This window comes from Vigna radiata, chromosome 7, assembly GCF_000741045.1.
Source record: "Vigna radiata var. radiata cultivar VC1973A chromosome 7, Vradiata_ver6, whole genome shotgun sequence".
In the NCBI taxonomy this organism is placed as follows: Eukaryota; Viridiplantae; Streptophyta; class Magnoliopsida; order Fabales; family Fabaceae; genus Vigna; species Vigna radiata.
This window is the reverse complement of record NC_028357.1, coordinates 4,111,427-4,122,548: the sequence shown is the minus strand read 5'-3', so window position 1 is coordinate 4,122,548 and position 11,122 is coordinate 4,111,427. Positions and strand designations below refer to the sequence as shown.

The 11,122-nt window shown below is 29.3% G+C and overlaps 1 protein-coding gene across 4 annotated transcripts; it reads right to left on the bottom strand.

The window, feature by feature from the left end:
* Nucleotides 1-7,631: 7,631 nt before the first annotated feature.
* LOC106765731 (probable calcium-binding protein CML21) lies at nucleotides 7,632-10,883 on the bottom strand. 4 transcript variants are annotated; one of them, XM_022782885.1, is made up of 6 exons: nucleotides 10,818-10,883; nucleotides 10,585-10,674; nucleotides 9,793-10,026; nucleotides 9,178-9,380; nucleotides 8,609-8,783; nucleotides 7,632-8,008 (listed from the first exon to the last, which is right to left on the bottom strand). In XM_022782885.1, exons 3-6 carry the CDS (start codon nucleotides 9,989-9,991, stop codon nucleotides 7,905-7,907), a joined length of 681 nt encoding a protein of 226 aa, XP_022638606.1. In that variant the 5' UTR covers nucleotides 9,992-10,026; nucleotides 10,585-10,674; nucleotides 10,818-10,883; the 3' UTR covers nucleotides 7,632-7,904. The 4 variants fall into 4 exon arrangements, with proteins under 4 accessions (XP_022638606.1, XP_022638605.1, XP_014505930.1 ...); XM_022782884.1 differs by having other exon boundaries at nucleotides 10,561-10,674; nucleotides 10,820-10,838; XM_014650444.2 differs by lacking the exon at nucleotides 10,818-10,883 and having other exon boundaries at nucleotides 10,585-10,811.
* Between the last annotated feature and the right edge of the window lie 239 nt (nucleotides 10,884-11,122).

Here is an 11,122-nt window from a genome sequence, read left to right as displayed (position 1 = left end):
ATTTTTCGACTATATTAGCACTTTTTTTAGTTATTTCATAATGTTTCAAATAAGGTTCTCTTACACATAATTATAATTTTGACATCTCACAAAAGCTCATCCATCAATAATAATAATGTGATTATATGAAAATTCATTAAAACCAAAAAATAAAATAAAATAATACAATAAAATTATATCAAATTTATGATAAAAATTATGGTTAAACATCTTTTTAGTCTTTAAACTTTAATACCAAATTGAAATTGATCTTTTTTAAAACTTTGATACATTTTAGTATTTCATGTTTGAAACTTTGATACATTTTAATGTTCAAACATTAAAAATTATTGGTTATAACACTTTTAACCCATTAATTTTTTTTTACGTGTAAGACACATTTTCCAACAAATATTAACTGTGTAAACAATTCACATGCTAACATGAAACGCATTTAACATGTTTAAAAAAATTAAAATAATTAGGTTAAAAATATTATATGCATTAATTTTAAGAATTTGATGATTAAAAGTTCATCAATAATAGTAATTTGTGACTATATAAAAATTTATTAAAATTATAAAATAAAATAAAAGAATACAAAGTTTGGGAACTATGTCAAACCTATAATAAAAATTATGGTTAAATATCTTTTTAATTCTTAAACTTTGAGAAGAAATTGAAATTGGTCTATGTTCGAAATTTTGATACATTTTAATGTTTAAACTTTAAAAATTAATGATTATAGCACTTTTAACCCAATTATGTTAAGGTGTGAAACACATTTTTTAGTAAATATTAACATGTAAGCAATTCAAATGTTGACCCAAAACGCGTTTAATATATAATAAAAAATAAGATAGTTGGGTTAAAAATATTATATCCATTATTTTTAAAAATTATCAAAATATAGCAAAATTTTAACATAAACGAAATTCAATTTCGTGTCAAAGTTTAGAGACTAAAAACATATTTAACCAAAAAAATTACACTTCACAAGACATATGCAAACTATTATGGAAAAAAAAAATATACAAGAAGGTAAAGCATAAAACCACTTGTTTAGCATAATTATTTCCTTCACGAAAAACATGACAAACTGCATATGCTTACTAAAAGGCAAGTCTCGGCGTCATCTCCCTTTAAGACTCAAAAAAACCACTCATTGATTCAAAAAATCATGACACACTAAAGAATAATCACTTTTTAACCAAAGTCTTTGAAAGTCCTCTCTCCAAGTATGCTCTAATGCGTAAATGACCATTATAAAATTTAGCATAAATAGAAGTTTGTACTTGTAAAATAGTTGAAAAACTACTCACATGTTCACACTGACTTCCTTTAAAAATACCAACACATAGAGAAAAATCAAGACAATCATAGTTACACCACCAATATTCACTTTAAGTCAATTAATAGATGAAACTTGTCATATTACTTCCATAAATGAAACTACCCTACCTTTCCTAGTATGAATATTGAGAAAATTTAACACCAAAAAACCAGAGATAGTATTATTCTTATGTTTCTTATATTTATTTTCAACCATATACATTAACTCCTTAATTTAAAAAATATCAAAAGGGATCGCAATTGAATCCTGAAACCTCATGTGATTTCTCATCCTTCAAATCATCCAAATAATTGTAGTAATGACAATCACTTTAAGCAAAGGACTATAAGGAAACTTCATAAACTAAAAACTCAAATCTAAAGAAGAAAACTACAAATCTTGAAAAGTTTTCTTTAACCATGCCCACAATCGTATAAAATAATGAAAGAACAAATGAGAGAAAGATTCAACATTATTACCATACAAAGAACACATAAAGTATAAAATCTATCCTTTTTCATAACCTTCAAATCAATAGGTAAATGACCATACAACAAATTCTAAAGAACCAAAATTTTAGCTAGTGACACCTCATCCAACCAAATCAAATTTCCCCAATTCACATATTTCATACCACACTACGCCAAAATATTTAATAGAGATGCTTTTTTTCCTAATTGATGACGCTTTTTAGGCATTATCTGTTGCAGCAATGTTTATTAATCGAAAGCGCGGGGAAACATAAGCACTACGTATCTATTATCCAAAAGATAGTGTTTTTTTTACAACGAGTGTTCTCTATTTTTCCTTTGATAGACAACGCTTTTCAAAATACAAACGCTCTAACTTTACTTTACTATATATGTTTTCTAAAACAAGCGTCGTTCTATATTGGTTCAATTATTTTTTATAGTTTATTTAGTTTTTAGTTCATTCCTCCTTATTTTAGTGTTATATATGCAAAAATAGCCTAGCAACCAACATCAAATCAAGGATATAACCTAAATTGTTCTATGTAGTCAACCAATATCTGGCCACAAATGAGTAACAAAACATTAATATAAGCTTGAATTAACACACTAACCAAGGATTAAACCAATAGAACAACCAAAAGCAACAAAACTAACAAGCTAATCCTATCCTAGTAAAGATCATTCAAACCATAAACGAGAAACAAAAGCACGTGGTAGAGGAACTTGAACAAAAGCAACAACATACTAGAACCAAGTAACCAAAGCAAAGCTAAAAATGCATAATAATTGTGAAATAGATGCATTAATTTGAAACATATCCACAGAGTGTATTCTAAGTTTAGCATCAACAAACTATTTCCATGTAAAAAACAACCAAAACCAATAGAACTAAGGTCCAATGTATAACTCCATCAATCCAAAAAAAAAGGTCTCTAAAGCGACTAAAGTAACAAAACTAATCATAGTCGAAAACAATCTATACGTAATGTATATATGAAAATATTCCATAGCCAATTGATCCTACAATAAAAATAAATTTTACTTGTCATCAACTAGATACAACATTAAAATGAATTGTAGAGATTTAAATCAACATGAGCAATGACAGTTTTATAATACAATATGTAAGCATAACATACTAACCTATAACATTTAAACGAACAAAACAAATATGAACAAATTTACAACAAATCTAAAATTATCACAAATTTTGACAAAAATTTAGAATCAAATTCCTGGTAACGACGCCAAAAACTTGATAATCCCCCGAGTTAGGAGCAATCACACCAACAAGTACACTAGTTCAATTATAATGTCAAGTGTTATATCCATAGGTATTTGATCAACTTTTGTAAGAACTTGTGATTATATTTGGATTTACAACTAAAATGATTTGATTGTAAAATATGCTGATCCATAACTTCAAATTAAAATGGATAACTCAATAAAATAAAGTGTGTTGACAATTTGATGCCACAACTTTGTTCTTAAGTGTGGTTAGTGTTTCATTGAATTAAAAAGCTTCATTCATTATTCTTGGAAGTACACTAATGTAATCCTAAACCCATATTTGCAACCTAGGACCTAAAGATATTCAAACTCAGCGCAATTTCATCATTCTTGGTGAATGAACTCTTTACATTAATTTGAATAAGACTCTACCACTAGTTAAAATATACAGGTGCATGTCTACCACCTAACAATAGATGACTCAATTGATCTATAAGATGAATTAACTTTCATGTAACTCGAGTTATATATACAAGATATAATTGATTAGTTCATCACACGTGAAATACAAATTTAATCACTAACATATGAATGAATACTTGTATAAAGCAATAAAACAATACCAATACAAAAGTTCACAGTACTACATTCAATACCAACACTATGATGTTCAACAACTCATGATAATTCTAATAATAATTGTTCCTAGGAGTTGTTGTCCTTTCCCATGTCTCCTCTAATATAAAATATATTACAAGTGAAGTGAGAGAGAGAGACTTTAGATAGAGACTAAGAACCTAGATATTGAATTCCATATATAAAAAAGGGAGTCTGCCATTAATTTATAGAAATTTGGAGGTTGGTTGTAACTCCAAACATGGTGGCCCATCTCATGAGTTTTTCTTCCATGGAGGGTTTCCTTATATCTTGGACCATGTTCTTACGGCTCAATTACGAAGCTTTCTTCAATGGCAGGTTTTCTCTATGGTTGAGTTCCAGAACTTGGTGTTTCATATTGCTTCGTGATGAAGTTTTCATCGTGTAGTTGAAACATCATATTCTCTGTTTAAGCTATAGAAGAAAAATATGATTTTATTTTAAATCATCTTTCAGTGCTCAAATTTTGATTCTGAAACTCGAGTTCTATGACTTGTTTGTCCTAAATTTGCACAAATTCATCAATAATGTCTTAATTTTTCATGTATATTCACGTCCAAATGTTTTGACTAAATTCTTAAATATTAGTGGACATAAAAAATAAAATCAATATAAATATTAAAATGCATGTAAATTATAAGAAAAAAAATTAAACTAGCATATTAAATATATGTTGGTTTCTATTAATCTCATCTTATTTGGTTTTTAATATGCATAGTTATATTTAGTCTTGGGATATTTTTTTTATAAGGTCTACTACAATATAAAATATATAATCATTATATTTTCACCCCCGAAAGGACCATGCTATCATATACAATTAACTATTAACTTTACATTTTTACTATTCATTTAAAATTAAAAACGTTAAAAAGAACTAAAAAACAAGATAATAATATAACAACTTTGTATGTATCTCATATATTAAACACATACATTATTAGTTCTCATCCATATTAGTCACAACAAACATGCACATATCCACACTTCAATTCAACGATTAATAACATCATCTCCTTTACTTCTTGCTAATTTATTACGTGAATCACTATTATCCATCATGCTAGACATATTGTATTCACACAAGGCCTTAAGATGAAAATTAAAAGATAAAATATAACAGTTACAAATAGCCATACGAAACCACAACACCATGATAAGGAACACACGCAAAAAGAAATGAAAGAAGTAAAGTTGATAGAAGATTTTGGCAAATAGTTTGAAAACAATGGTAGTTTTTGAATATTATTAATTTGAATAAAAATTAGTATTGGAGACATAAGATTATACTAAGCTAATTTTGTAAATATGGAAATAACAAGAACATGCGCAATATAATTGTATACAAATAATACTAAATGCTTATAAATAAATTATAGAGCCAAAAGAATAAGGAAAAAAGTAATAGAAAATTATTGTTGTTAACGTAAGAAATATATTTGTTTCTATCCACATTTGCTTTTAGAATTTATCCTATTTATAAGAAAATCATACTTTCGAAGTGGAATCACAGATAAATTGTTTTATTTAGGTCTACTTTGTTGTTAAGTCCTTCCTTCGTGTTTGCACGTTTCATTTGAAGTAAATTATTCTCATTCATGTGCAATCTTTCCAAACAACTGTTCTTCCACTTTTGAGGATTTTCAGACCCTTCTACCTAATTCCATATCTTAATTTGTAAAGTCCAAGGTTGTTATTAAACTTTTACCAGGTTGTCTAAATTTTAGGTATAATTGTATTCTCTTTAATTCCTATAATTTTTAAATTGTATAGTATTGGTATGTTACTTTTTTTTATCTATTTTTGTTAGCCAATAATTTTTCTATAAATTCTGATTTCTTGCTTTATTTTATTAATGTTTATTTATTTTTTAAAATTTCAGCATATTTGAATTGCATATTACAAGTAAACAAGCACTTAAGAGTTCTAATAAATAAAAAATACATGTGTTCATATAAAGTAGAAGAAAGATTATAGATAAAAACATTGTAGAAGAACCACACCATGGGAAATCTTATTCTTACTTAAGAGTACTTGCATTCTTTATTAATAGTGATATAACTGGTTTTTACTTACTATTGTTTATAAAACAAGTATCAGTTGTTATAAATGATATTGTTATTGAATTACAACAGAATTTATGGAAGATCATTTCAGTGACTTGTAGGACTAATGAAATATTTAAGAGGTATTATAGATTATATAATAAAGTTCATTTCTCACTGTACCAAAAGGCTACAATGATATTAATTCAATGATTTATATGAGACAAAAAAAGAAAATTAAAAAGTGATTATGTGTATTTAGGGATGGTGTTGTTACATAAAGATTAGTCAAGCAAACATTCCATTGAGAATTAAATCAACAACAAAAAAATGTAATATAGAAACATTCCATAAAAAGTGTTAATGTATTATAATTGCTAGTAGGTAGTAGCTATAATTATACTTACAACAACAAAAAAATACAATTCAAATATAGTTTGATAAAAACAAGTGTTAAATAGTGAAACAATTTTCATTATTTATGTTAAATCAAAACAAAATTTAGCATATCATTTAACGAAATTCCTAAACATTGTTTAAAAAAACATTAAAGGAAATGAGACTTGAATCAATTGAAAAACAAACAAATGATTACATTTCCCATAAATATAGAAACAAGTCACTTGTCAATTTTTTCTAGTACTAAAATTGATTTAAATCAATTATATCTCATCAAATGGTGCTTCAAAAAATGTTAGATATTTTGTCACTAAAAAGATAAAATTTGTAATTAAATTTCATATGGTATGAAAATTTTTTAACTTCTAACAAAGTTTTAATTTTCGTACATTTATAGATACCTCTAGTATAAGATATGAACAAGATGTCTCGAGTAATTGTGAACATTGAGTAAGCACATAACCCACTAATATAGCAACACAATAATAAGAATTATTAAAATTTACTGTGATCGATTAACTCCTAATATCTTGTTCTTAGCATTTCTTTTCTGCATCCTTCATTATAATATTGAATTTTCCATTATAGAATAAATGGTTAAATATGTTTTTAGTTCCTATACTTTGGGACGATTTTGGTTTTAGTCTCTTTTTCAAACTAAGGTACAATTTAGTCCTTCAACTTTAGAAAACTCTGGTTATAGTTCTTTTTACCAAATTTTAACTTTATTTGTTGTTTCAAACGCGTTTCTCAGTTAACATTAAAGCAAAAATGTGTCAAACAGTGTAAACAATCCAAATGCTATAATGAAACGTGCTTGAAACAACAAATAAAGTTAAAAAAATTTGGTAAAAAGGACTAAAACCAGAGTTTTCTAAAATTAAAAGACTAAATTGTACGTTAGTTTGAAAGAGGGACTAAAACCAAAATCGCCCCAAAGTATAGGGACTAAAAACATATTTAATCCTAGAATAAACTTTCTAAAACAATCTAGTACATATTTCGGAATGTTATTTCAAGAACTTTTAAAATTAAAACTTTCGGTTACCATTACCATGTTGTTTCTAGGGAAAGATGGGTCACTGTCACGGTTGCACGGCTCCAAGCAAATCCTGTGGCTGCTTGTGCTTTTTCCCTTCTCCAAGGGTTGTCCTTTTTAGGGTCCAACCATGGTTGATTAACAACTAAATAAACCAAACATCTCCATGTCGTAACACGTAATCTTACACTATCAATCAATTAATTAACTAGAAACTGAAAAGGCGACAAAGAGAAGGTTTACCATGTGTTGGGAGTACGAGGAATTGAAGGACTACTAAGTAGATGAATCAATCTTTGGATTTTCATCTTTTCGGTATGTTAAAATATTGTTAAATGATTCTCTTTATATTTTACTGTTTCAATTTTACCACCAGCACTAGCATGTTATTGCCAAATAATTTAATAAATCCATGAGTAGTTATGCAGTTCCCCCTGTTTGCCTCTCATTGGTGTAGTACCAAAGGATTCTCATAGTAGAATACTAAGCCCAAATGAGAAATATATGCACGAGAAAGAGAAAACAGCAGCAACCAATACAATCACTATGGTAACAGTTAACATGTAAATTTGAATATTTCTTCAATACTCACCTAGTTCTACACTTACTATTTACATTGTGAAGGTTCACGAATGGTAGTTTCAACAAAATTCAACATGTAGCAACTAGGCCTTTATTGCAAGGGAAAACTGGAAAAGCCCTTTTGCTTGTTTGGGCTGAGAGGCAGTCAGATATTTAGATGACAAGATTTAGGCCTCTTCATTTTCCTCATCCTCAATTCCAACCCAACTTGTAAAAGCAAAAAGAAACTCCTTGAAGTTTACCATTCCATTTTTATCCCAATCCATTTCTTCTGTCCATTTTGCAGAGAAAACAAAAATCCTTATTAGTAAATAAAATACTACTTTAGGAAGAAACAAAAAAGACAAGATTGCTTTTGGATTGTTACTGTATAGAAAGTCTTGGAATTATAATTTGGAAGTTTATAGCAATGATAGGTTTTTCATTTTTCAGTATGTAAAGTAAAAACTGAGATACCAAGACATTCATACTGACATTTTAAAATATAGTTCTATATTTCATTCAATACTCACGATTAGAAACAGAATCATATGACAGATGAATAGACAAACTCTCTGCAACAGAAACAACTCATGGTACCTATCATGATCTGTGAGTTCCTTAAATGTTTCCATTTGCTAATCTTTTCCAATAAGTGTGTTGTGTTATGATCTAGCTTGAAAACTATATGTAATGATGTTCTTTCGTCTGTGATCATTGAAGAGGCACTGACTTTTCTTGTGTAAGAATGTTACATTATATTTCAAAATTAAAATACATAACACACCCTGATAGAATGAGTATTTCTGTGTTTAAGCATGCTTGAATGCCCTTAATGAGTTTGCGTGCACGCCGTTATTTACACACAAAGGGAGAGGGAGAGAAAACTGACCAAATCTTTTCATGGCTATTCGTCCGGAAGAACGTTCCCCTGTTGTAGTTTCATTTATAGCTTGGACCATCTCATTTTTGCTGACATAGCCATCCTTGTTCTTGTCTAAGAATACAAATGTATCAACCAAAGTCTCGAATGTTGCCTCCAGATGTGGCATCCCAATTTGTGATTTCTAGGGAGGTTATGGCAAACAATTTAAAGAGGCAGCAAAACATGGAAATTCAAGGCTAAATGTTATCAAACATACCATGAAGACCAGTATGAAGAAATGCATGAAAGAGCAAAGCAAGACCATAACAGAAAAAATGATTAAACATATAGAACCGAATTGTTCATTAAGCATAAAACATCAGAGGCACAGGTTGAAAAAAGACAAGAATCTAGATTCAATTTCAGTAGATAAACTTGTAAAACCCCAACAAATTCAAATATGAATCAGCACATAAGAGCAGGTTACTAGTTAATTTGTCTTTCAAAATTGATTTCTTTAAGAATTTCAAACTACATTAATAAATAGACTCATACTAATGAAATTAATATAGCAAAGATAATGTGTGCTAGGATACAGCGTGAACAGCAGCTGGGTCATCCTTGAGAAGGTATACAAGGCAAAGAAGCACGATAAACTCATTGAACTTCATTCCCAGATCCTCGTTAATATCACATGCTTCAAAAAGATCATTTATCTCCTCCTCGGTAAAAGACATTTCCAGCTTACTGAAACTCTTTTTCAACTCCTCTTGATCTATTGTCCCATTAGAGTCCTCGTCTACAAGAAAAGGTATAAACACACAGCTGTTAAGAGTTATAACAGATCTAAATGCCAATGAGTCAATTTGAGTGGCCATTAGTGCTGACAAAAACAATGTGTTAGAAATTTTTGCTTCACAGCTAAAGCCTATGAATGTGCTCAACGGATAACAGGTCAGACCACAAAAATGAGCAAACTTTTTTCAGTTTTAGTGCATACAATCTAATTGAATTTCAATCAGTATTGAAGTGTTTGATCATAGGATTAGCTGCAGTCTTTCATGACAGAGGCATAATAAAAATGATTCCGAGAAGACGTCTATCGCTTACTCTTGCTCTGAAGTGAAATTTATGGTATCTGCTTTCAAGTCAAATATATTGTTGAATAAAAGCCCAATTTAAAAAACTGTAAATTGGAAGTGGAAACCTACCAAACTGCTCAAATATGGCTTTGCATTTTCTAAGACTCTCGTCAATCTTCGGGAATTTCAAAATTATAGTGTTGAATGATTTCACAGAACTTCCATGGGACTCCCTCCGCTGCATTGCTTCGACCATTTTAGCTTCTAGCTTGGTTTCTGGCATCCAACCCTTTTTTGGCGAGTCACTCTTTCCCAGTGTAGCTCCCATTGCCAATCAATAAACCAGAAATGCGCCTCTGGTAACTGACATGTAAGGAGGAAAAATTTAGAACAAAAGTGAAAAAAAAAAAAAAAGAGTTCTCACTCACGGACACTATGCATATGATGTCTTAGAGTGATCATCAATCACACATATGGTTAGATCCTTTTTCGATCCTTAGATCCAAAAAGAAAACTTTTCTTGAAATCAACACTTCCCATGAAGTACATCACCGCTTATATTATAGTATCTTTAATCAGAGCCAATTTTAAAACGTCCCAAATTGTAATGAAACTAACAAATGAAATAAAACAAATCTTTTTTTTCTTTTAAAGAGAGAGAGAATCAGTTTTGGACATGTTATGAGATTGGATTCTTTCAAGCATAAATAGTATATAGTATATGCTTGACAGAGACCAAACTGAAAAGACAAATTAATAGATTTAACCAACCAACAATAAAGAATTGAAGACGTAATCTGGAAATTCAGTAAAATATTCAAGGCCCTAACAAATTCTAAAAGGAAGAATAACTAGAAACGAAATAGAGACATAAATAAAAGAAGAAGGAAGAATTACTTGAAATGGAAGCAGAAAGTGTACCCTGAGACGAGGGAGAAGAAGGAGCAGGAGTTCTGAAGCTCCAGGGATTGAAAGTGAAGATGATCAGAAGAAGCAAGGGAGATCCAATAACTGAAAATTGAAAAATCAGAAGGATGAAGAAATGAAAGAGCTTTGTGGTTATTGCAGAAAAGTGAGATGCACGAAGACAGAGACAGAGAGAGAGAGAAAGAAAGAAAGAAAAAAAGGAAAGAGACAATGGAAGAAAATTTAACACAGAATTGTGGGTCTTCATGTGTCTTAGCCTAGGTTTGTGCTTCTCCCACCACGTATTCTCCTCCCTCTTACTCTTCGCTCACCATTTTCTACATTTTACTGCATTATACTCATTTTTTTATCCAATTTAAATTATTTTTTTAATTTTCTTTACAAAATTTAAAATCTGAATATTCTTGGTATTGGTCAACTACTCGTCTATTGTCCTATTTAAATTTATTATTATCATTATGATTATAATTATTTATATATTACTGAAACATGACGTGCTGACGCTTATACTTTGCACAAGACATGTTTTTCT

Coding starts and splice junctions, on each gene's coding strand:
- LOC106765731 (XM_022782885.1), bottom strand. CDS start 9,991: ATGGGAGCTACACTGGGAAAGAGTGACTCGCCAAAAAAGGGTTGGATG. Junction 9,381..9,792: donor AGCCATATTTGAGCAGTTTG/GTAGGTTTCCAC, acceptor CTTTTCTTGTAG/ACGAGGACTCTAATGGGACA. Junction 8,784..9,177: donor ACCCAGCTGCTGTTCACGCT/GTATCCTAGCAC, acceptor TAACCTCCCTAG/AAATCACAAATTGGGATGCC.